This window comes from Hylobates moloch, unplaced genomic scaffold (genome assembly GCF_009828535.3).
Source record: "Hylobates moloch isolate HMO894 unplaced genomic scaffold, HMol_V3 SCAFFOLD_1, whole genome shotgun sequence".
NCBI classification, from domain to species: domain Eukaryota; kingdom Metazoa; phylum Chordata; class Mammalia; order Primates; family Hylobatidae; genus Hylobates; species Hylobates moloch.
In genome coordinates this window covers 137,333,606-137,360,433 of record NW_026652276.1, presented here as the reverse complement: position 1 = coordinate 137,360,433, position 26,828 = coordinate 137,333,606, and the positions used below count along the sequence as shown (strand labels likewise).

The following is a 26,828-nucleotide window of genomic DNA, read 5'->3' as shown; positions in this document are numbered from 1 at the left end:
CCTGAGAATGCCTTCTGACTCTGATGGAGCCAGGAGTCCCACATCTGGCCCCCAGAATGCAGCTAGGAAGAGAAGCATAAGCGTGATTTTTTTTTTTTTTTTTTTTTTTTTGAGACGGAGTCTTGCTCTGCTGCTCAGGATGGAGTGCAGTGGCGCGATCTCGGCTCACTGCAAGCTCCGCCTCCCAGGTTCACGCCATTCTCCTGCCTCAGCCTCCCCAGCAGCTGGGACTACAGGCGCCCGCCACCATGCCCGGCTAATTTTTGTATTTTTAGTAGAGACGGGGTTTCACCGTGTTAGCCAGGATGGTCTCGATCTCCTGACCTTGTGATCCACCCGCCTCGGCCTCCCAAAGTGCTGGGATTACAGGCGTGAACCACCGCACCCAGCCTAAGTGTGATTCTTGATGGAAACTTTAGTTCTTCAGCTTGGTAACTACAAAACTTGAGGAACTGGGCTGCCGTGTAAAAGGACTATTTCTTCTTACTGTCTGAACATTTGATGTAATCCCTGCCAATCAACCAGTGGCCTCAACAAGGACAATGTTTGCTCCCAACTAGCTTCACAAAAGGAAAAAAACAAAAACAAAAAACATTTGGACTGGTTATCACTAGAACTGTGGTACTTGAATTAGTAGAAAAATTAAAGTCTCCAAAAAATTGGCATTACAAAATTTGAAACCTATGTATTGTCTCAAGTGGTCATGGGACATTGTTCACTTAGCCCTGGAAACTTCTATGCTTCTATTTCTGTAAAATATGAGTAAGCACTGGATCCAAATTAAAATTTGTCATTGCATTCTTCCAGGACATTGCATGCACATTTGCTATTCAAAATCGGATCTGCCCTCCTTTTTGTCTCAGGAATATCTAATAAGTATCCATGTAGACAAAGAAGGTATGTGTGTTTAAACAATACAATCTTTATAGATTCATATAAATGTTCTGTTTCAGAAATATTTCATTGGATTAAGATTCTAACTTGCTTCATTCCAAGTCCCTGCATGACCAAACCCGTGATTACTCCATGCCAGGAAGCTCCAGGCACAATGGCCTGTTTTCCTTCCCCTGGGCAGAAACACATCTTGTAGGGAGGGGGAACAGGAACAGTTATCATTAGGTTGTGACCTCTGAACATATTACTCTAAAGGATATTTTTCAACAATTTTTAAGATAGTATTTTGATATGACAGTTTTTAAGAAAATGGTATGAAAAGATGCTAGAGGAAGCAGTGTGAATTTTATCTTTCAAAATACAATGGTCAGACCATGGGTCCAATAGAGAATGTTTTCCTTGCTCACTCACCTCTCAGAAAGCATCCTCATATTAGATGCCAGAAGATAGTGGAGGTGCATAGTTGTATTTTAAAGTAGAAATTTCGCAACTCACAAACTGTGTGCCTTTCAAATTGTCATATGAAGCAACACTTCAGATGAGAAAGGCCTCAGGAAATAGAGCATCCGTATATTCTTCCTGAAAAAGAAATGTCAAAGATGTACACCAGCCTACTGAATTAGGAAGTCTTGCTTAAAAGGACAGGTAAGGCAAAGTCTAAAGATTTGTAAAATATACAAACATAATATAAATATCATAAATATCATGAATATGCTTAAAAGAGAAGAAACACACACACACAAAATTGCTAGATCTAAAATGCTAGATTATATCATAGAAAGCTGAATGACAGAAGAAAATGAAATTGTCAACAAATACTGATTAATTGGGGAGTTAATAGGTACTTGTTTAATTCTTGGTGTTTGAAATATGTTTGAATTTTTGATGTTACTACTAATTAAATTTAAAAACATAGTATTTGTTATATGTGTCCTAAATTACCAGAGGAAAAAGGCAATCAAAGAAAATATAGGCTACTTGGCAAAAAAATAAACATTGAAAATTAATCATATTAGTAATACTACCAAATATTGAGTGCCAGGCACTATGCTAAGTGTTTTACATTATCTCCTTTAATCCTCACTTAAGTCTCTGAGATAACAATTTATGATGCAGTTCAAAATCAGGTCTACTTAAATGTGAAGTTATACTCTGTCTTTATTAATACACTAGTAGGATGACAAATAGATGAAAACTTGTGTCCCAAATCTCATTGATTAGTATTAGCTATTAGTAATATTGAACTAATAAAGATTCTGAGGCTGAATTTCAGCTCAGCAGAAAAGACTGGATTATGGATTATTAGTGATGCCTACTTTCAGAACAAGAGGGAAGATTTGCATCGAGTATGTCACATATTTACCAAGCAGTTATAAAAAGATATAAAATTACAAATAATAAGACTAAATATATAGCTTATAAAAATAGTTATAGATGGAATAAATGAACCTACAAAGAAAAAGACTCAAAAGGTCATTAAGAAATTTTATCCACATTTAAAATAATCAAAGAGATGTTAAAAGCAAAATGAATGGGCAAAATATACCAAAAAGTATGTCAATGAAAACAAAAACAGGAATTACAACATTATTAGATAGTGCTGAATTCAAGAAAAAAATACATACAAAAATGTATGAAATAAGGCCAAAGCTAGGATGAGAGGTAGAAACAGTCTTTTTAGAGAATATAGAATGAACATAAATGGTTCAGTTGGTGACATTAGAAAAACAAGTCATTAACTCAAGAAGTAGGTATCCCAAAATATCAATAACTATTGAAGAAATTAAAAGTTTTTAAAGAGTTTCATCTTTTAAGGTATACCATTGTCAGCAGTTTTATGGCTAAGCTCTTTTAACATTATAAGAAAATAATACTACCTAAGTCTTCCAAACTGCTGAAGAGCAGAGAAAAAAATATAAACCTATCAATTGTTTTTTACAGAAGTGGCACAATTATGCTACCAAAATCTGGGGGAAAAAGGCATGTGCTCACAAACACACACGTGCACATGCATACACAGACACACAAATCATAATTTTTGAAAAGAAAAATTCACATTATATGAAAAGAAACAAGATGATATAAAATGTGTATTAGAATTATTTTACAAAACACAGATATATAAGTGTGCACAAATAAAATGCCCTAAATACACAGAAATATTTTAGTCATTTTCTTACATGGTTAGGTTATAATGATCTTTATTTTTTATTTATGATTTTTTATTTTTCCAAATTTTCTTTACCACCTTGTATTACTTCTATAATACTGAAAAGCAAGAGTATTGAGCCAAAGATAAGTTAATTTTACAGAAGCGGATTTTTCTTTAATGATGAAGGAAGGTTATTTTGACTGAAGAACAAAGGGACTGCTAGACCTGGAGCAACGGAAGGAAGGAAAGAAGGGAGGAAGAGAGGAAGGGAAGAATTCCTAGGCTGTAAGACCTTGAAATCAAAACCTCAGGAGAGTGCTAATGGAAGTTATTAAAATGTTATGTAGAAATCTTCATAGGATAGAGACTCTTCCGCCCGAGACTTTTGGCACAGAAAAAGAATTAACTTGTCTCAGGATTATTTTCAATAACTACTAATATTTTCAGTCTTTCTTCAGTTTTAGGATGAGAGTCAAGATAAATATAAGTTCTGTGATGGCAGATACCTTTGTTGAAGCTGGCCGACCGGTATCTAGCACAGTATAGGACCCTGCAGGGCCCAGTGACCACCTGTTAGGAATGAAAGTTTCCAGTAGAAGGTTCCACCATGCTCTTTCCCTGTGTCTTATTCTCTTCAGAATATTAACAGTGACTTGTCCTACAGCAAGAATGTTTTTCAATGCCATAGACAACACAAATCAATTTCAGAATGAAGATTAAAATTATCCTTGACAGAGGCAGGGCGTGGTGGCTCACACCTGTAATCCCAGCATTTTGGGTGGCTGAGGCGGGTGGATCATGAGGTCAGGCGATCAAGACCATCCTGGCTAACACAGTGAAACTTCGTCTCTACTAAAAATACAAAAAATTAGCCAGGTGTGGTGGCACGCACCTGTAGTCCCAGCTACTTGGGAGGCTGAAACAGGAGAATCGCTTGAACCCGGGAGGCAGAAGTTACAATGAGCCGAGATTGCGCCACTGCACTCCAGCCTGGGCAACAGAGTGAGACTCCTTCTCAAAAAATAAATAAATAAAAATAAAAATTATCCATGACAGGATGGAACCATGGTCCCAAACAAGCTAGATCAAATTTCACAAGGATGTAAACTAAACCATTCACTTAGGTTTCAAAACATTTATTTATGATTTCAAAATAGAGACTGATATCAGTGTAACCCAACACTGGGAACACAACTTCTGACTAAACTAACACAACCTTAGGCTGTGTGTATGGAAGTGAAATCTAGAAGTAGGAAAAGAGCAGTCCTCCTCCTTTCCATGTTGGTCAGACCGTCATCCCTTCTACTGAAGCCCAGCTGAGTGACAGGTTTTACAGCAAGCATTAGGTAAGAGCCTATTCAAAAGTACAAGACACAAACAGCCTGAAAAGCCTGCCCTGTGAGGGCTGATTTAAAGGGTCTGGGGAGATTTTTATTTTCATTTATTTATTTATTTGAGACGGAGTCTCGCTCTGCCGCCAGGCTGGAGTGCTGTGGCGCGATCTTGGCTCACTGCAACCTCCGACTCCCTGGTTCAAGTGATTCTCCTGCCTCAGCCTCCCGAGTAACTGGGATTACAGGTGGGGGCCACCATGCCCAGCTAATTTTTGTATTTTTAGTAGAGACGGGGTTTCACCATGTTGGCCAGGCTGGTCTCTATCTCCTGACCTCGTGATCCACCTGCCTCAGCCTCCCAAAGTGCTGGGATTACAGGCGTGAGCCACCGCGACTGGCCAGGTCTGGGATGATTTACTGAGGATTTGCTGAGGAGAAAGGCCTGGAGAGTCCAAGTGAGCTGTCTTTGGGAAAGGAGTTTGACACATTCTGCACTACTCCAAGGAGCAGAGCTATGATTGACAAATGTAAAATGCTAAGGTAGCCAATACAAAGACGAATTTCCTAAAAGGTATGATGCTCTCTGACCAGATAGGAGTCATCGCTTGTCACCAAAAGTGAGTAAGCACTAGCTAAACGACCATCTATAAGGAATGTTCTGGAAGGGAGGTGGCACCATCCTGTCTTCCAACCTGGGGAACATAGAGAGGTTTTGTTTTACGAAACATTGAAAATTAATTTTGTAAAATGCCTTTGAAGGAACAACTGCTCTCTGGTCCAAACAATTCACACTACCACCCATTGTCCTGAAGCCTAGCTGTTTCACATATTTATGCCACCCGCCCAGCTCTTAAAGGCATTGGCGTTTGCCTAATCTGTAATGTCCATTCCAACTCTAGGCTAACTTGCTTGGTGACTCAGCTTCACCACAGAGCTGTCACAGAATTTTGTACCATTGGAGGACAGAAGAGATAGGAACTTGACCATAGTGAAAGTAGAATTGATTGATGAAGAGAGTTAACTTCAAACAGTCTGAGGTTGAAACATTTCTCATGCTCTACACAACTTTATCACACTTCACACCCCATCACCTCTTTGCTTTTTCTCCCTCTTCCCATGTAACTTTCAATTTCATAGCTTCTATGAACTCAGACTATTTTAAACATGAACTTTCTACCTAGAATTCAGAAGCTTTTATTACCAGTCCAGCCCAGAAAAGCAGATTGACTTTTCTTACTAATTTTAGCCATTCCAAAGGTCCTTTGGCAGGGACGGGTCTTCCACTCTGTGGTTGGTGTAATGCTGCCATCTGGTGATTATTCCAACAAAGTGCCTGAGGCGTCTGTCTCCTCCTAGGCAGAAATGTTTCCCAACTTACAAGGCAGTAGAGTAGTCCTGTCCCAAGCAGGGTCCCCCTAATTGGGAGGGTAAAATTTATCTCCATGAAGACACTTGTGTGCTGAAAATGGTAATTTCTAATTAATATTAGTATTAACCATGATCATTAATGATATGAAGGTTGAGTTATAACAGATAATATTAATAATGATGTCCTGCAGCAAAAATTTACATATAACATTATGTAGCCTATATATTATTAGAAATATATTATTGGATATTATCCTTATTGCAACCCCATAAGTAACATAGTATTACCATATTCATTACTTTCCCTATGAGGTGACAGGCTCAGAGACAGTAAGAGGCAATCTCCAGATCACACAGCCTCTAAGTAGGAGAGTCAGAATCGGACCCCAGTAGAGCAGGCTTCAAATTTTCTAGATGGTTCAGCATGGAGCCTAACTAGATTTCAATAGCATTCAGTGTACAGAAGTGGACCCCCTTGAGCTATGGGATAGGCAAGATGGGAGAATCAGCAGTCTAAGGAGGCATGAAAAAAATTGTGCAGGGCTTGGTGGTGGTGAAGGATTCCATTTACGCAACTGGTTTGGAACAGGATTCAGCCAGCAGTAGAACGCTTAGGTGATAAGATCTAGCTGGAGGAAAAGGACTGGTAGGTGCCAGGTGGGAAGTCAAGGCCCCACTGGAGCAGAGTAAGGAAGAACTGTGGCTCCTTCGGCATATTGAGTGCCTAGGGAAAATGCCACTGGGAGTAATGAGACATCTCAAGTTCCCCCAGTCTTGGCTTAGCTAGCTGAAGGAACTGTGTGGGGTTGGCCAGGCGTGCTGGTAGCACTTCTATTACTCTTGCCAGATGCCATATTGCCTTCCCCAAAGGCAATGTATTACATATTAGGTGTGATATATTGTATTACATATTAGGTGTGAGGGTGTGGGAGTGATAAATGATGTACATTTGTATTTGTCTGTTTGTTTAATACTCCATCATGGCCATTCTGAGCTAGGTGATTTCTCATCCTCTGTCTCATTTAATTTCTATGACCCTAAGGGAATATTTAGAATTGGAAATCCTACATCTAGATGTGCATAGTCTAGTTGTTGAGAAGGTACTCTATAAGGAGAAAGGATTTTTAGCCTCTTGAAGAAACTAAACCATCAGTAACCTGGCCCACATTTTGCTTGGTGAATCTCTCAAAATGATTGAGATGCATGCATTTCACTTCTAAAACAAACACAAGATAAATAAGCCTCTACACCCGAAATAACAATGCCCAATTCCACCATTTGATCTCATCATCAAAGTGAGGTTCTCAATGTCTGATTTTTTACTGCTTGAGTTTCAGACGTTGGTTTGTTTTTTGTGCTTTACACAAGTACAGTTAATGAAAGGCAACAGTTATATCACAAGTATACCTCTTTTGGAGGAAATTACTCTTTCTACCTTTTAGGGACCCTTTGTTTGTAGTTGTTTATTTTCATTTGGACCAGTGTATTAGGCCGTTCTTATGCTGCTATGAAGAAATACCCGAGACTGGGTAATTTATAAAGAAAAGAGGTTTAAATGAGAACACATGGACACAGGAAGGGGAACGCTACACATTAGGGCTTGTAAGGGGAGGGCGGGGGTCAGGGGAGAGCAACAGGAAAAATAGCTAATGCATGCCAGGCTTAATACCTAGGTGATGGATCGATAGGTGCAGCAAACCACCATGGCACAAGTGTACCTATGTAGCAAACCTGCACATCCTATGCATGTACTCTGGAACTTAAAATAATTTTTTTTAAAAAAAGAAAAGAGGTTTAATTGACTCACAGTTCTGCATGGCTGGGAAGGCCTCAGGAAACTTACGATCATGGCAGAAGGCACTTTTTCACAGGGCAGCAGGAGAGAGAATGAGAGCTAGCAGGAGAAATGCCAGACGCTTATAAAACCATCAGATCTCATGAGAACTCACTGTCACAGGAACAGCATGGGGGCGGGAAACTGGCCCCATAATTCAATTACCTCCCACAAGGTCCCTCCCATGACATGTGGGGATTATGGGAACTACGATTCAAGATGAGATTTGGGTGGGGACACAGCTATACCATATCAGCCAGACTGGTATCAACCAGCCAGCACATGGACAAATGGGCTCTAACGTATCACTCTGTCCTAGTGTTCTAACATATAATTTCATCCATTCATTGTAAGAGGGGTAATAGCAACCATTGCATATGAAGCTTATATTCAAGAATAGTAACTGCTTAGAGATTGTTTGAAAAGTTGAAATAATAATAATGATGTATGGAGAGTCCTTCACAGTTTGTTGTGCAAATCTTGCATCAAAACATATAGAAAAAGCAAGAGGTTCCAAAGTCTGTCTTGTCCATCTTTCACCAAGGCTCAACCTCTTCTGCTGAATATCTTTGGTTCCCCTAATGCCTATATAGTCTGGGAGTGGGAGTGAGAAGTGGAAGTTAGTCCTGTCTCACGCTCTCCTATTCCATACTTTGTCTACTGCAGAGGCCTCTGGAGTACTAACAGGCTGTGGGCCCAGAAGCACATAAAGGGAGCTTTTAACAGGAAGTTCGTGTGGAAAATTCTTCAGGATGGGCTGCCCACTCAACAGGTTATTAAGCAGAGGGGCTCCCACCAAAGTGTGCAGGGCCATTTGCATAGTACTGAAAAAACATTTAAAATTCTGCATTGAGCTTTTGAAAGATTACTGCAAGAATCATCATGAATTTTGTACCCACCGTTGATATAAGGAGGAAAACGGGTGGTACTTTTGCTAACCCTAAAGGAAACTGAAAAGTTTTAATATGGATTGAACTAATTATAACAAAAGCAGTGAAGTCTTAAATATTACACTAGTAAATTTCTTATAATAAATATATAGTGAATATACGCTATTTCCTCTGACAACAGTAAACAGCTGTTCTATTACTCAGGTTAAAGGCTCTGTAAAAGTCGCACATCAGAGTTAAAGGAAAATCTCTTAGGCAGCACCTTTTCTACAAACTATTCGGTTTTATAATAACAGGTGTTTATGTTTGTAGACTCTTCTAGGTCTTTGTTATAAATCCCACACGACATTGTTAATTTTTTTTGTTTAAATAGTCAATTACCTTTTTAAAGATGTAGATAATAATAAAATATTCGATGCTTACCCACATGATTTTTTCATTCAATATCCTAAAGATGTTACTCAACTTTCTTCTTACTTGGATTATTTCCAAGGAGAAATCTGCCATCCTTATCTTTGTTAACTCTATATGTAATATTCCTTTTCTCTGGTTGATTTTAAGGGTTTTTATAAAAAGTCATTGATGTTGGGTAATTTTTCTTTCTTTTGGTTTTGTTTATTGTTTGTTTGTTTTGAGACGGAGACTTGCTCTGTCACCCAGGCTGGAGTGGAGTGACGCAATCTCAGCTTACTGCAACCTCCACCTCCCAGGTTCAAGTGATTCTCTTGCCTCGGCCTCCCAAGTAGCTGGGATTACAGGCACCCACCACCACACCAGCTAATTTTTGTATTTTTAGTAGAGACAGGATTTTACCATGTTGGCCAGGCTGGTCTTGAACTCCTGACCTCAGGTGATCTGCCTGCCTCGGCCTCCCAAAGTGCTGAGATTACAAGAGTGAGCCACCGCGCCCAGTCAGTAATTTGATTTTCATGTGCCTTGGTGTAGTTTTCTTCATGTTTCTGGTGCTTGGAGTTTGCTGGACTTTGTGAATCAAACTTTTCTTTGAAACATTTCTTCAAAAGCTCCCCCTCCTCTTTGGGATTTTTCAGCTACCTATACCTGAGGCTACTTGGACTTGTCTCATCGCTTGCTGATGCATTTTCGTTCGAAAAAGTATTTTCTTTTTTTAAATCTGTATGTTTCATTTGGGATAGCTTCTTATAACCATGTCTTCATGTCACTAATCTTTTCTTCTGCAATCTCTAATCTGCTATATATATCCAGTATAAATTTTACTGGAGACATTATTGTTTTCATCTCTAGATGTTCAATTTGGGTTTTTTAAAAAATATCTTGCATATCTCCACTTAACATAGTTCATCTTTCCTCTAGCTTCTTGAACATACAGGATATAGTTTTAATAAATGTTTTAATGCTCTTTCTCAATTGATAATTCTAAGATCTGCATTAGTCATAGAGTGGTTTCAATTGTTTTTTCTGCTTGTAATGGATCATATGTTCCTGCTTCTTTGCACACCTATTATTTTTTAATATATGCCAGACATTTGGATTTTACCATAGAGGTGGTAGATAGTACTATATTCCCATAAATATTCTTTTGCTTATGTCTTGGACACAAGTTACTTGGAAACATTTTAATTCTTTCAGGTCTTGCTTTTAAGGCTCATTAGGTGGGACCAAAGCAGTGGTCATTCTAAAGCTAATTATTTCTTACGCCTGAAGCAAGACACTTCTGATTATTCTACCCCTCAATGTCGTGTGAACAGGAGGTTTTGCGTCTGGCTGGTGGGTGCATTCCCTGTTTCAGGCTCTGGATGAGTAATGGGCAGTGTTTCCCCTGATCCTTTCTGATGGTTCTCTTCCCAGCTTTTGGTGGTTTCTCACATGCATGAGCTTGTCAGTACTCAGCTGAATACTCAAGACAGACCCTGTAAAGTTCTCTCGCTCCTTCCTCTCCTCTGTGTGCCCTTTGAACTCTAGCTGGCTCAGTCTTTTTGGACTCCTAGCTCTTTTTCCTCAGCTTCAAGTGTCTGCCAGGCTCAGCCTGGGTTCCCCTTTCACATGCCAAGACCTGTAAACTCTCTCAAAGCACTAAGCTGGGTAACGATAGGGTTCACATCACTTGTTCCTGTTTCTCAAGGACTGCTGTCTGTAACTGTCTGAGGTCCATTGTCTCGAAAACCAATTTTTTTTTCACATATCTTGTCTAGTTTTTCAGTTGGTTCAGGTAGGAGGAAAAATCTAGTCCCTTATTACTACAGCTTTCCAGAAGCAGAAATCTCATTTAGATCTATGACTTGCAAATATTTTCTATTTTTTTACCCTTAACTATGTAACAAGAGGCAATGGCTAGGTCAAAGATATGCATTCTCAAAATTTTGCTCAAAGTTTCTCAATCTCTCTAGGATTGAGCTATTTTAAAATGTATGCCCTCTGATTTTTAGCTTTTAGTTATGTTTGAGGCTGAATTAAAGAATATGGAGTTTATAATAGTCAATTATACAAAATTGAGCCGTTACTTTCTCTTGACTTTGGCCTCAGGCTGAGGTAGCTGGGGTTTGGGCTGGGTCGGCCACCTCTGGGACTGTCTCCGCTTGCTGTCTTTGCTCAGACACATGGACCGTTAAGGCGCTCGGGGATTGATGTCTACAGGGAGAAGAATGATGCTGCTCTTGTGAGTGGAACTGTCCTTCAAGGTGAGGCCCAGCAGAGATCTAAGCAGAGGCTGGGATCATTTCCCTCCCTTGAACTCTTCCTCAGCAGTCATTCAAAGGCAAATCCCCTATTTATCACTTAGGTACCAAATACTCAAGCACGGTATCTATGGACAATGAATTGTTTCCTCTTAATTCACTTCCCAGACATATACCTAATCTCCCAGGACAGACAAGGCTCCTCCCTCTGCTCCTTGTATTCTAAGGAGGCCACCTTGCAACCCCCCTCCTCCTGAGAGACTTCCTATTAGAGCCTATACTATGGTATAACTGAAAGCATTTCTCATTAAAGAAGAGAAAAAAAATTCCATAATTTAATCTTTAGCATGGTGACACTCTGGTAGCCAACTATTTTCCCCACAATATATAACTTAATATTTATGTAAGAATCTACAGATAGATTTAACATTTCATGGATGCTCCTGTTTACAAAGTCATAACCTGCCCACACGTGACTTTGCCCTTTCTCTGCATGTCCCAGCATGCAAGAAAACAGCAATGATCTAAAACACAAGCACAAACTTGTAGTCATAGAAATAGTCCAGCTGAAGTTAGCAAAAGGTCCTTATCCAAACTTTAGTAAAAAGAACAAGAATATGTATATATACACACACACAAATATATAAAATGTGGTCTTTTATTATTTTATTAGTGTGGCATTTAAGGCATATGTGTTTCCTTCTGGATTTTCTTTCCCTTAGTAAAGATTCATCTCACAACCATATTGTTATTTGGTTTTGAGAGACATTAGTTTCTCTTCCTTTGTTTCATGTTTTATTCTTTGTATCAAGAAACCAGTGATGCAATGTTATGTGAACTCTCTGACAATTGAGAAAAAAACGTCCTTGGAATTCCCTCATTTGTTTTTTCTTCCACACAGTGGGCATTTCTGCAGGATCCACGGTGTGTCAGGCACCTAGAGGGGTTGATCCCACTCCTGCTGGCCACATGTTTTCCCTTTAATAACCTCAAGACCTCTTTCCTTCTGCAGGTGCCAGGGTGGACAGAGCAAACAGCTGCCAGTCTGACAGCAGTGGGTTCCTGGAGGAGCCGCTGGAACCGCTGCCCCTCCAGGTAGGAGGGTTTGGAACAGGGCCCTGTTGCTCATTCCTCATATCCCACTTCAGCCCTATCAACGAGGCTGTCACCCAAACCTCACTCACAGCTAACTCAGAAAGAGGGGTGTTTTAAATCAAGCCACAATTGGAAAGGTTGGGAAGGCACAAGCCACCTGCACCCAAGGGGCAGGGATGATGGAGTCATATTAGACAAGGTGCCAGAAAGTGTGGCCTTCCTTTCCTTTTGATTTTTCTAAGCAAGGAAGCTGAGCCTCCTAGAGAGGAGGACCTTGGTAAACTGGTAAACAGATGCAAAACCTGATGTTGCAACCCTTGTCTGCTGACTCCTAAGGCAATGACAAGAAGAAAATCTCGCCTTAAACCTATTGCCTCTTCCACTTCCTGACCTGTTTCCCTTTGTCCTGGTTTCCCCTACAGATGCCTTCCTTGCCAAACAGCCAGAGTCCTGCTGAGAATGGAGGTAGAAAGCCAAGAGATCAGAGCCACAGCTTAGTATCATCCCAGGACTGTCAGCTAGAATCAGATGGGCCAGATTCCAAGAGTAGGGCAAGCATGTCTTTTTCAAGCCAAGAAGCGAATGCCTTGGAAGAAAAGGCCTCAGTATCTGTGATGGAGGAAGAGTTTCTGCTTGAGGCCATGGAGGGGCCACCAGAGCTATATATCCCAGACATGGCCTGTGCCAAGACCACCACGAGGGGAGAACACCCAAGGAAAGACAGCCATCTGCGGCAGCTTCTGCCAATGCCTCATGCTGAATATGAGGTCACCAGACCCACAGCCACTTCCAAATATGATCGTCCTCTGGGGTTTATGGTAACCCATGTCACAGAAATGCAGGACAGTTTTCTGAGGCCTGAGGGAGCTGGCAAAGTGCAAAGCCACTACATTGAGTCTCAAAGATCACCTGGAAATGATCATGCTCAAGACAAGTTCCTTCATGTTGACTCTGAGGCCCCACAAGAAGAGGAAAGCAGTGGATTCTGTCCTCACACCAACCACAGCTTACTCGTACCAGAAAGCTCATCACAGTGTGTCCCCAAGCACAATGAAATCACACCTTATGCAACTGACCTTGCTCAAACATCTGAAAAGCCCATTCCCCACCTCCATAAACTGCCTGGAGATCCTGCCCAGGTGAAGTCAAGGTCTGGTACTTTGGGTCAGATACTACCTAGGACGAAAGCTGAGATGGAAAACCTTCCTCTAAATACTGGCAGCTCCAGGTCTGTAACGACCCAGATGTCCTCCAGACTGATGTCGGCTGCTCAGAGTGCTGTGTCCTTGGGGACTGCTCCCAGAGGAACATCTTTAGAATGCACTGTGTGTGATCCTGTTACCACAACAGAAACAAGACTGGGGACAGAAGCAAAACAGTTAAATGATGCTTCCATTCAGACTTCTATATGCGAGCTCAGGCCTTGGCATTTCTGTTCAGCTCTAAGCAACAAGGCCTTGACACATGGGCCCCAGCCCCTCACCAAATCCGTCTCTCTAGACTCAGGCTTCCCTAGTATCTGCCCAATGGGCACCTGCCATGCTATACCTGCCCACTGCTGCATCTGCTGTCATCACCACCCTCACTGCCATGGGGAGAGGCAAAGCCCTGGCCATGAGCCCTCAGTCTGTAGGCACTGCCTGTGCTCACTTACTGGTTACCGGGAAGCCCAGTTCATGATGACTTTGAAAGCCCTTCAGGACACTACAGTGAGGGAGCTATGTTCCGTAAGTGTTCACCCTTGCAAAGATGGAAAGGCAGATGCACCCATGATAAACACCTCAGGGATAATGTTCAGACTTCCTTGCTGAATGCAAGATCTCGGGGCAAACCTTTCTATTTTAAATCATGAATAACATTTGTAGAGTGCTTTATTGTTTATGATATAGTATCACACATTTCTTCTCAATACTTCCAATCAATCACCTTTAGAAATAAGCAAAGCAAATTTTATTATTAATCTTCATTTTACAGAAGGGAAAACTAAGGGGTAGAACCATACATTCGTATGTCTAAGGTTATAAGCATTAATACATCTGTAACTCATCTGCAGTTCTAGCTGAGTTCTGTGTCTTAAATTCGTTTAGCTGTATAATCTTGCACAAGCCATTTAATCTTTTTGTAAAATAGGGAGACTATTCATGCACTGACACAGGATTGTTTTAGGATTAAATAAGATGAACCCTGTAAAGCACTCAGCCCGGCATGTGGCACATGGAAAGTTCTAGGTAATGTTAATTGTGTGGATGTGTTACTCTTATATGTGTTACTCTTATAATCAATTTTCGTGACTGTTTTACATTGTTCGGGTCTTGAACTTAGAGCTTCTCGCGTCAAATAGAGGGGCTTTTGGTCAACCTTTGCTGAGCCTATTTAAAGGTGGACCCTACTGAGGACTAAATGGCTCCAGCCTTCTCTAGCCCTTGATTAATCAGTAATTGTTTAATGAGCCCTTCCAGTACCTCCTTTTTAGCAAGTTTTCAAGGTAAGAAATGATCTAGGCCTTCAAGGCCAGCCATTGATTAAAAAATTAAGATTATTGCACATAAAACCACTTGTATAGAGAGTTGAAAATGTAAGGGGGCTGACACAGAGAACGCAGGTTGCAGCTATTCAGAGCAGGGTGAAGTGGAACCACGATTTACTGAGCGCCTACTGTTTAGTGCCTGCCGAGTTACCTTCCCATTCTCTTAATTCCACAAATATTTAGTGAGTGCCCATGCTGACCATTTTCTGTTTTGTCATTTAATCTTCATTTTAATCCATTCCATAAATATTTGTTGGGCTCCTAATCTATGCCAGGTCCTTCCTCCTTTATAGACAAGGAAACTAGAACTGAGCGAGTTTAAATAATTATCTCAATGCCTCCTAATGACTAAGTGGGAAGTCCAAATTCAAATTCAATTTGGGTAACAGTAAATTGCTTGACATTACAGTCTAAGCAAAGAAGTGTCCGACTTTAAAATATCTAAATCTATGTAAGTGTAGAATTAACATTAGAAAGTGATTATTTGAAAGATAAAGCAAATTACTACTTAGCCTTTCAACGTATAGAAATCATGTTACATAAATGTGATGTAAAGAGAGTGATTACAGGAAAGTTTAAACAATTTATCAGATCATTTTTTAATTGCAAGACTCCCAGGCATTTGGAATATTTTTATATGAACCTAATATTAGTGAGAGTTGAACAGGTAAGAGAAAGCTTCATTTAGGCATAGTGATCAGTTCTAGGTATATTCTCCAAAAGTTCAGTGGAAGAAAAGAACAAAACCTAATGTATGCTGGGTCCTTCTTGAGTATCAAAAGACCTTGGTTCAAATCCTGGATAACAGTAGGGCTGTCATCACCATAACCATCACCACCACCACCCACCACCACCATCATCATTATTATCATCATTATTTACATCATTTGTTGAGGGGATTTTAAATGCCTTAAGTAAATGGTTTTCAACTGGGGATAATTTCCCACCCCTGAACTCCCAGATGACATTTTGCAATGTTTGGAGACATTTTTAGTTGTCACAACAGGAGGTGGGTGGTTGCTACTGGCAACAAGTAGGTAGAGGCCAGGAATGCTGCAAAACATCCTAAAATACACAGAACAGCCACCACAACAATGAATTCTTTGGCCCAAAATGTCAATAGTGTCAAGGCTGTAAAACTCAGCTCTAAGAGAATAAACATTTACTCAATCACATAGTTTGTAAGGGAAAAATGTTAGGGATGAAAGATAGCTGGAGAAGGTGACATTTTGAGAGGCCGTATGGGGGAAAAATATCAAATCCTAGAATTAGGTACTCCAGTTTTCACAAAGAAAGGCTGGTTGTTGGTCCAACATAGGAATGCACATCCCGAAAAAAGATTATTTTTCTAATTTACATTTAAGACAAGCATTACAAAGATTTTAAGTCATATTTAGTTTTATATTTTGTTAAAAATAACAAAATTGTGTTCAAAACTCCAGAAGAAATGGTTTTTCTAGACCTGTTTAATCCATCAGGCAAACCACGGCATCCAGAGAGCATGACTGGTCAGTAGCACAGATCAGTAAGACCATTAGTGTAAAAGGTTTGAGAGTCTGTGAGGTATTGGGGGGTGTCCTGATGAATTTGCAGGAGCATGGTGCCAGGGATTGAAAGTGCGAGTGGGCCTCTAGCACCTGGGAGCAGATTCGCAGGTAGAAGGATTGCAGCTTCTCAGAGGAAGGTAAGCTGGAAAGAGTAAGAGGTGGCCCTGGGGAAAAAGGCACAGGAATCCAGAACCAGATTCCTCATGGTAAGGACATTATTCAGAATAGGAGCAGAAGATTAAACCTGGGCCAGCTGCAGGGTGACCAAGTGTGGACCCGAGCTCTTCTTATTCCTCCTGCCTAGTGTCAAAAGAGGGCTTTGGGCATGAGTAGCCCCAGCTGTGTGGAGAGATTTGGCAGCTGGAAATAGATGTTCCTCCTGATTTGACACTTTGGCATATCAACACTTCTGCAGAAAACAGGGAGGTTTTGTGGCCCATTATGCTCAGTAACCTCAGATATGGGTAGATTTTAAACAAGTAGGAGTTTGAATGGGTGTGAGGGCCACCATCTGAAAGCTTCTAATGCCTTGTCTCCTATTGCCTTCACCTTCTTTCCTCTTAGAATTTGCAATTATACAAAAAAAGGTACTTTTATATCCAGTTGATTTGGCATCATACACCTGCTGAAATGGATGCTATATAAGGTTTTAGCAGATGACAATGAATTTCCCTTTATTTACATCCAAAGAAATAGAAAAAAATACACTCAAAGGAAACAATTCAAACATACATGCATATACGTGTGCATATGTATACTCCTATGCAGGCATACATATGTGCACGGGCACATGTGCTGGAAAGCAAGTGGAAATAAGAGATTGCATTTCTCCATCAGAGGAGACCGCTTAAAGACATTTAAAGCACAAAGAGAACAAGTTAGTGCATGCAGCAACATCTACTGTGAGTGAGCCTGGGTTTGTAAGGCCTGAAAAATGTTCTGAAGAAAATTGGCTTTAAAGTAGATGCCAAATGCTAGACAGGGCTAGAAAAATTATTTATGAAAATATTAACAGGACATAGCTCTTGGACCAAGTGAAGACTGTAAGCAGAGATGGACATCTCTTAGAAGACAATGGAAAGCTGGGCATGGTGGCTCACTCCTGGAATCCCAACACTCTGGGAGGCCAAGATGGGTGGATCATCTGAGGTTAGGACTTCGAAAACAGCCTGGCCAACATGGCAAAACCCCGTCTCCATTAAAAATACACACACACACACACACACACAAAATTAGCTGGGTGTGGTGGTGTATGCCTATAATCCCAGCTACTTGGAAGGCTGAGGCAAAAGAATCACTTGAACCCGAGAGGTGGAGGCGGCAGTGGGGCGAGATCATGCCACTGCACTCCAGCCTGGGCAACAGAGAGAGCCTCCTCCTCAAAGAAAAAAAAAAAAAAAGAAGAAGGAAGAAGAAGAAAAGAAGAAGAGGAGGAAGAGGAAGAAAGAAGGAAGAAGAAGAAGAAGAAGAAGAAGAAGAAGAAGAAGAAGAAGAAGAAGAAGAAGAAGAAGAAGAAGAAGAAGAAGAAGAAGAAGAGAAGAAGAAGAAAGGAAAAGAAGAAGGGAAAAGAAGAAGAAGAAAAGAAAAGAAGAGAAGAAGGAGAAGGAGAAGGAGAAGAAGAAGAAGAAAAGGAGAAGAAGAAGACGACAATGGGAGTTCTGAGCAGATGTTGAAACTAAGAGCAATTTTAGGTAAAGGACTTGAAGACTCAAAAACATCCTTATCTTACCCCCCAATATAGCAATATATATCACTGCAGAGAAACATTTGACTAATTGATAAATGCCATTTTTGTGGCCTTTTTGGGTTGTCTAGGGTAATGATTTGTTGATATAATTAAATTTTCACATATAAGTGAGTTCTTTGCAATAATTTGTTAATTCAAAAAAATGGTTTGTTGGTATAACTAAATTGTTATATATAGGTAAATTCTTCAGGATAATTTGTTAACTTTAAAAAGTGTTAATTCAAAAAAAATTCCAGAAAAGAAGATGAGATCTATCAGAAATAAGATTTCTGAATATTAGAAGTGCTTCCATATTGTTTATGATTTAGTTTTAAAGAAAATAAAAGTATACAAATAAGAAAAAGTAATAGCATATTCAAAGTGAAAATTCATTGTCTTTTGGTGATGGTGCTCTTACCATTGAAGTTAAAGTTTGTTTCAATGGGTTTGGGTCAGTAGAGCAGAACTTGCATTTGGTATTTGGGTTACAATCAAGCCTTTATATTGTACGAAAAAGAAGAAATGTTCAAAACATTCTATTTTTGAGGGGTTTTATTTATTTTTTTCTTACCTACAGTTTTCTTTATTATGAAATCATTTCTATACTTATTCTAGGGCTAAAATGTTTTTTTCCATGTTTCCAAATGACCAGAAGATGGCAGCGTTTCAGAATCTTCCACATCCCTCCATTCTCAGAGAGCAAACACTCCATCAGTTATTCCCAAACCCAAGCACCCCAGTCTTATACCTTTCAATCACAAAAGGCTACCCCAAAGTAACTAGATGAGCATAAAATTCAGTGTTTATGATGTTCAGCCTATTTGAGCACTACACTTCCATGATCCTGGTGTCACTGTCTCCAGAACTTTGAAGTGAATTTGAACCAGTTGGGAAGTCTTGGTTACCTGATAGGAAGCTACTAGAACCACTCAAACATCTCACTGCTAAGGGACAAGCAACTTATCCTTGTGTTCAGCTATACTGTGGTCACTGCTATGACTCAGATCTTAGAAGAAAAGAAATGAACCAAGAGACGGGTTTGAAATCTTACTACTGTTTTTTGACCACAGACAAGTTAACTAGCCATTCTATGTCAGAACACGTATCTATAACAGATGCCCTTTGTGGTCTACAAGATCTTTTCTGGTCTTACGAGCCATAATCTAGCATTCCTGCCAATATCAGTATCACTTCAGAGATTCCCTAACTGGTTCAAATTCACTCACATTGATGCAAGAGTAATTGGAGAGCTTTACTATGCAAAATACGTTATTCAGTATAAAAATGAGAGGACAGAATCAAAACCAAACTCCAAAACCAAAATATGGAGAGCTTTCAATATAAAAACATTACTCTTAGGAAAGTATTTCCATTATGACAATTCCAGTAAAAATAGCTGTCAGGCTGCCAGGATGTTGGCCATGTGGTTTAGAGAGGAAGGGTAAGAAATCTCAGACTTCCTAGAAACAGGGCTAGAGGAGTCCACCTAGCTGTAAGGTTGGTCTCCATGGAAGGAAGAAGAAGAGAAGGTTAAAAAGAGCCAGCCTGCAAAATCAGTTTCCTTTAAAGAACATCACAGAAGCCCCACAGCATGCTCTCTGTTCCCATCTCACTGGCCATTGTCTCTACAAGGAATGCTGGGAAATGTAATTTTTTAGCTAGACACATGGCTGCCTCTAAAGTATTCTTGTTAACAAGAATAAAGGAGAGAAAGATTGTGAGTAGTCAACTAGCAGCCTCTGCTACGCTGATTTTGGGAAGGGGTCCAAGCCTGTGGGTCTGGAAGAGATGGCTTTAGAGCCCAACAAGCATTAATATTACTCAAAGTCAAATGGTTAGTGGCCCTGGAGTTCTGGGTTATGGATTTCAAAGCATGATCCAACCCAGGATACAAAACAAAGGGGATAGCAGGTAAGAACTCAGCAAGTCACCAGAGTGCCGGCAAAGGGACTGGGCTTGGAGATGCCAAAGCTTTAGTTAAAGCCGTGAAAACAGATTGTGTTCAACAACTATTGACAGTAGGGGAAAGAGCTCAGCTCCACTCCAATTTGTGCAGAGGTGATTTGGGCATTCTAAAGAGAGAATAAGGGAGGGTGGAGAGTAGGGGCTCAGTAGAGTCAGAAAAGTGAAAAATCACAAAGAATTGGTCCATGTCAATGCCATTAGACCAGCTGTGTTTGTGAGCCAGCAGTAACTGAAGTTAGGATTCTGCCCTCCCAGAGACCTGGGACAGAGGCCCAAACCTTCCAGATGATTACATTTCAAAGGAATGGCTCTCAGGTTCTTGAGAGAGACACTTCTGAGTTGTAAGAAATACATGTTTACAATTATAATCAACATTTAATAAATACTCTCAGAAAGGGCCTATGTCAGGTGTTGGCGAAAGCAAACAGTAAATTTTCCTGGCAGGCTTCAGATATCTCAGGCAGGCTTTTTAATGGGGGATGGGGAGGTTAAGGTCATCCCAGGGACACAGCCTTGTGCTGCTGGGAGGCAGACTGGAGGGTGGTCAAGTCTGTTAGTGGAGAGTTCCAAAGTTCTCAGGGGCTGCAGGAATATATTTAAATTAGAAAACCAAGGCAAAGGCACAGCCCGAGAGAGAAAGTAAGATTAAAGGATGACTACATCAGGAGCAATGGGAAGGATTAAAAGCGTAGACAAAGTTCAATTCTAGATTCCAACTCCTGGAGATGACAGGATGCCTAACCTTTGCCTGCCTTCCTCAGGGTGGGCTTGTTAGGTGGATGAAGCTGATCCTGCAGATTCCAACCTCCAGGACTATGACTAAGCAGGACTAAGACTAATAAAGATTATTCTAAGCAGATTTTCTTTAATCAAACACATACCAGCTGAACAGATGTGTTCAATGTTATTGATACTCAGAGTGAGGCAAGTACCCAGCACCAAAGTTAAACAAGATTAAACAGACTCAACTTCTCACAAACCCTTACTCTGGCCTTTCCCCTCCTCTTTTCTACCTACATCCTTGCATCCCTGCGTCACCTAGGCCTCCAGACTGCCTTCCAGCCTCTGGGACATAATGATTGTCACCCAAAGGCCACCCAACAACAGCTGCCCTTCTGTCGCAGATAAGCACGGTCACTAGTTGTTTTGTGAACCCAAATATTGGGCTCTTCCTATTCCCTTCCCCTTGTATTAGCAGTAGGGCCTATTTGAGAAAAAAGTGAGCCCAAATGGGAAGACAGGCTCCACCATGGTGAGCTCTTGCAGAGGATCAGAAAGGACTTCCTTCTCAGTTCTTTCTCATTGTTCTCAGTGCACAGTCCATGAGATGGAAGCCATGAAGATGATATGCCAGAGTTTCCGGGAGTATTTAGAGGAAATTGAACAGCACCTTATGGGACAGCAGGCCCTCTTTTCCAGGGACATGTCAGAGGAGGAAAGGTAATTACCTAAGGGAGCCATAAAAGTAAGTACCAGCCCACACACCCGGAGCAACGAAGATAATCAGGGCAGGACAGATGAGCACCCTGGAGCAGAGCTAATGAGAAACCGGCCAGCTTTTCCTTTGCTTTCTTGGTCTTGTTCTTGCTTTCTCAGTGGGAGTCTATGAGAGCCATTTGCTAGATAGCAATACTTATTCTTGGAGGAGGTCAAAAGGCAGGCAGTCAGGGGCATTGCCAGCAGGATATCTTTAATCAATGGGATGGGGCTCGTGCAAATGCAAATGTGAGGAGTTATGAGAGTTTCGAAAATCTGCATTGGGGCTAGGGATGGAAATCTAGTTTAATTGTAAAGGGAGGGGCATACGGGTTCTTCTTGGGAAAATAGAAGTGTTTTAAAACTGAATAGTAGTGATGATTACACAATTTGGTAAATTTATTAAAAATTATTAAATTGTGCTCTTAAAATAGGGGAACCATATTATACTGCAATAAAGGTTTTGTTTTTTTTTAAAAGAAGACAACCTTAGTAATATCTGCAACTGACACAAATAAAGATGACATTCTCTTTTAAGAAATTGCAAAGGAAGAACCTGTATTATGAGGAGACAATGGAAGATTGCACCTGGGAAGGATTGTTACATTTGGTTGTTTTCTATTATTTACTTGCAGGGAGGAGGCCAAGCAACTGCAAACGTTACGTGAGGCCCTGAGGCAGCAGGTGGCAGAGTTGGAATTTCAGTTAGGAGACCGGGCTCAGCAAATCCGAGAAGGGATTTTACTGGTATGGGTGATGGGGTGTGGAGTTTGACTATATCTGGCCTACCACAGGAAAGGTGCATTAAATGAGAAACCCGATTGTGCAATCATTTCAGAATCTAGGTTTACATGCCAACACCTTCATTTTAAGTATACAGAGAAGTACTTTAGTTTGCTCAAGGGTACACAGCAAGCTGATGGTGATTCTGCATCAGAATTCAGTTCACCTGTCATACCAATCTTCCCCCTGCCCTGTACATCATAGAGAAGTCCTATTAGCCCATTTTCCAAATAAGAATAAGAATCACAGGCACAGTGAAGCTCATCTTTGGAGCCAGTATAAGCTAAGTCACTATCAGAATCTGCTGCTGGCTCAAAGGGCCCATTCTAGAGAATTGACCACCTCATAATGCCTAGCTCAGAAGTTTGAGTAAGCTGTTTGGTGCCAATGTGATGTGCTGTTTACTCTTTTTCCTCTTGTTTTCCTTTTAGCAGCTGGAGGTTCTCACAGCAGAGCCACCTGAACACTATTCAAATCTGCATCAATATAACTGGATAGAAGAAAGCAATGGCCAGACTTCATGTTCTAAAATCCACCCAGACATGGCCCCAAGGACTGTCTTTCCTCCCAGTGATGGCCAGCAGGCTCCCTGTTCAGGTGGGACCCAGTTGGCTGCCTTCACTCCACCCACCTTGGAGAACAGCACCAGGATGTCTCCTTCATCATCAGCTTGGGCAAAATTAGGTCCAACCCCTTTGTCAAATTGTCCTGTTGGAGAAAAGGATACAGATGTCTTCCTCTAGATCAGAGCAGGTTTGTTCACCTTCATATAAAATGTAAAGGCCCAGAACAGATGTAACAAGGAAATTTCAATTTTCCCCAAGGAGAAGGGTCTGCCAACCCATTGTCAGCTATATCTCTCATATTCTACCCTATGGTTAAACCCAAGAGGAGTTTAGAATACTCTAATACTCATTCAATATAGAATAACTGAGCACCTAGTATGTGCCTGGCACAGAGTATGCAACAGTGACTAAATAGCATACAGTCTCTGCCCTGCTGGAACTTACAGTGTAGTGGGGGAGATAGAATTGCAAACAGAAAGTATCTGAGACAGACCTCAGTCCATACAGAAGTTTATTTTACCAAGGTTAAGGATACACACTCAGAAGACAGGTCTGTGCCTTTCTCCAAAGATGATTTTGAGGCCTTCAGCATTTAGCGGGGAAAGGGTAGCTAAAGGGGAAAGAGGAAGACATTTTTAAAAGGTGTGGGTACATAAGAGGCAAACAGTCACATTCTTTTGATTCTGATCAGCTTTTCTCTATGCGAGAGGGGGTAGAGGAACAGCCACTTATGCACTCATCTAGCTCAGTGGATCTGCACTTTTACAGAAGGTAAAATAAACATAGGGCAGAGGAAGCAATCAGATATGCATTTGTCTCGGGGGAGCAGAGGGGATGGCTTTGAGTTCTGTTCTTTGTCCTATACCTATTAAGAGACGCTATCAAAAAAAAAAAAAAAAAAAAAAAAAAAAAAGAGACGCTATCAATGTACTTTGTCAGGATAAAATTCAACAGAACTGTTTTAGACTAAAGATTTTAGGGCCCACAAGGAATTTCCCAGTGGGCAAATTGTGAGGGAGGTATGTAGCTTTTAAAAAAATCTTTTTAGCTATCTCATTTAGAAATAAAATGGGAGGCAGATTGCCTGATGCAGCTCCCAACTTGACTTTTCCCTTTTACTTCATAATTTTGGGTCCTGAGGTTTATTTTCCTTTCACAGAATATAAACATGTACATACATTTATTATTAAAAACTCTGAAGGAAATAACAGGTTTTATGAAAGAGAACACAGAAGGGAGTCCAATTTAGATTAATGTTCAGACAGCCCTGGCTGAGGAAGTAACAACAGAAGAGGGAAGGAGGATCCAGGCTCAGAGGTACCAGACTGTCCAAAAGCCTCCAGTCAGGCAGCCAGTGGGAGTACTGATGAAGCACCTACTGTGTGCAGACTACTGTTCTAGTGCTGGAGACAGCCGTAAATAAGACAGATGGACTTTCTACTCAGAAAGAGTTGGATGAAGAGTAAGACCAAAAAAAAAAAACCAACAAGCAAATAATTACGATCCTGAAAAGAGCCTCAGAAGACAGTGTGATAATGTTGCAAAGGGAAATGTGGAGTGAAACTGTACTGCATTCATCAGGGTGCTTGTGGAAGGCCTTGCTAAAGGGGAGGCTATTTGGGTAAGACCTGAAAGGTGAGGAAGTGGAAGCCAAGTGCAATTTTGCAAAAGAACATTCAAAGCAGAAGGAATGGAAAGTTAACAGGCCCCCCAGTGTAGAGATAGCCAGTGCTGCTGAGTGCGGTGGGGCATGGAGATGGAGGGAGGGGAAGGCTGAGAGGGGGTCGGCCAGACTATAGGCCATGACCAAGTCTTTGCATCTGAATCCTTTTTCCAAGGGTAATGGAAAGCCACTGTAGGTTTTAAGCAGGGTTGTCATATAATCTGATTTACGTTTTGAAGTCATGCTGGCTGCTTTATGGAGAAAGCACCCCTGGGGGTCTACAGTGAGGCAGAGTACCCAGCTAGGAGGCTGTTGCTGTCATCCCCAAGGTGAGAAGCAAATGTCCTCAAGTTGCTTCTGTCCAGCCTTGGAGGCTTGGGAGGCTCCCACCCCAGTGGAAATGCAGGGAATGGCACACAAAGGCCAGAGGTGCTGGGTCTCTAAGGAATGGAGAATAGATGCAGAATGGAATAGGAAAAACTGCTTGGAAATTAATGCCATGAGGGAAGCTTATAATCTGTATGAAAAGATGGCCAAAGGAGAGGTCACTTCTTAGCAAGTAACCTCAGAAACTAATTCTATTGAAACCACCCACTACTCAAAACCATCTCACAGCCTGCTTGCACTCTTCCCCTTCCTTGCTTTTTGGAAAGCCTTTGACTCAGCAGGGCCTTCCTACCCTGGGGACCACCACACTATTTTTCCCATGGACTTAAATTCTCAGAGTGTGGACATCCCCTTTCTGTTCTGAATTCTCTTCTCTTTCTCTATTCCTCAGTCCTCAGTATACACACACACTCTCCAAGCATCTATGACCCTGATTACCAGCTCTCTCCAGTATCCCAGCCCAGCATTTTTTACTGTCCACAAGACATTTTGACCTGGAAGACTTGGCTGTATGTCTCACTCTTGGCTAAAGCTGACCTGGTCATTGCCCCAACTCAGTTCATCTTCCTGATCCTCTCCATCAGTGGCACAGCCTTTCCCCTTGCTGCAGGCTCAGTGCCACAGTGTGCATGGTCTCCTGCCCCCTCAGTCAGTCAATGACCACACCAATGCTGAGTCTACTGCCACAAAATACCGCCCAGAAGTTTCCTCAGAACTGGTGACAGTGCAACATAGGTGCTTCCTAACTGCCTCTAGCCACCTTCTCTCCAAACTGCACTGGCTTCTGCCAGGTTGGGCTCCCTCAGCCACCATGTGGGTCATATTTCCTGGACCTACAGTGAATACCCAGAAAGTACTTTTAGAATATCCCAGAGAATGAGAGAGAAATCACAGGATCATACTTCCCCAGAGCAGCCTTCCACCAGAAATAAAAGTCCAGGCCCTGCAGTTATTATGCGCTTCTCCTTGCCTCCCACTGCCTCATTTCTTTTTGCCACATCCCCATCTTGGCTCCTATATCATGGCTCAGCTCCCAGCTAAATTGACTCCTGATGTATTGCATTCGTGCCTCCAAATCGTTTCCCTTGCTAAACTCCTAAGCTTTTTACTCTTTACCCAGGTCGGGCTTTTGACCTCCCCTTGTCCATGTAGACTCCGAGCTCTCCTGCAGTTTCTTCCTTGCTCCTTCCCTGTGACGCCTACAGAATGAAGAGGAACACCTGGCTCTAAGATGTCCCTCACCTGACAGCCATCTGCTTTACCAGTCTCATTTCCTGCTCTGCTCTCAGATGAATCTCCAATTCTGCTCCCCTAAACCACCTCGTGTGTTCCTGCTCCCTCTCCTTTGCTGAAACAAATGAAATATCTCACCAGTAAGTCCTAGGGCAGACCCCATCTCCTGCACAGGCTTTCCTTGATGATCTGTGGTGGAAGCGATCCTTATTTTTTGAAACTCCTATATCACTTTGCTTTTTTGTTAGGACACTGAAAACCTCCTGTCTCGTGTTACCATTATCTGTGTAGGTCATATTTTCTTCAGTAAACTTAAAGCTACTTGAGGACTGTGTAGCACCTACTACCCTGTGTTTAAGAGAGACTGTCTGGAGGAAAGTACAGACTCCTTTCTTTATCATGTGTGACCTCGGGCACTTGCTCTCTTTACCCTAGTTTCTTCCTCTGTAAAATAGGGAGAAGAAAAACAACATAGAGTTGTTGGACAGAATAAATACAGTGAATCCCGTGCAGTGTTTAATCCAACGTCCATTGCGTAGTAAGTGCTCAATGCATGTTGGCTATTATTACAAGTGCACATACCAAGAACTCAATAAATGCTAACTGTAATTACTGTCTTCCTTCTGTTGAAAAGAACTCTGTTAGCAAAGTACTTTATGCACAAAGAATATTACCTACTGCTTGATGAATGAATGAGATGAGGATAAATTATCAGTCTCAGGAGACAATGAAGA

At 41.2% G+C, this 26,828-nt stretch overlaps 1 protein-coding gene across 1 annotated transcript in view; it reads left to right on the top strand.

Annotated features, from left to right (window-relative positions):
• The window catches only part of ITPRID1 (ITPR interacting domain containing 1), a 119,752-nt gene extending 93,267 nt beyond the window's left edge, over positions 1-26,485 (top strand). The window contains exons 10-15 of the mRNA XM_032758387.2: positions 12,139-12,221; positions 12,644-13,948; positions 21,299-21,426; positions 22,098-22,209; positions 22,677-22,842; positions 25,982-26,485. Coding sequence (XP_032614278.2) covers positions 12,139-12,221; positions 12,644-13,948; positions 21,299-21,426; positions 22,098-22,209; positions 22,677-22,842; positions 25,982-26,013 — 1,826 coding nt within the window. The 3' untranslated portion in view covers positions 26,014-26,485. The remainder of the gene's footprint in view (positions 1-12,138; positions 12,222-12,643; positions 13,949-21,298; positions 21,427-22,097; positions 22,210-22,676; positions 22,843-25,981) is intronic.
• The last annotated feature ends 343 nt before the right edge of the window (positions 26,486-26,828 follow it).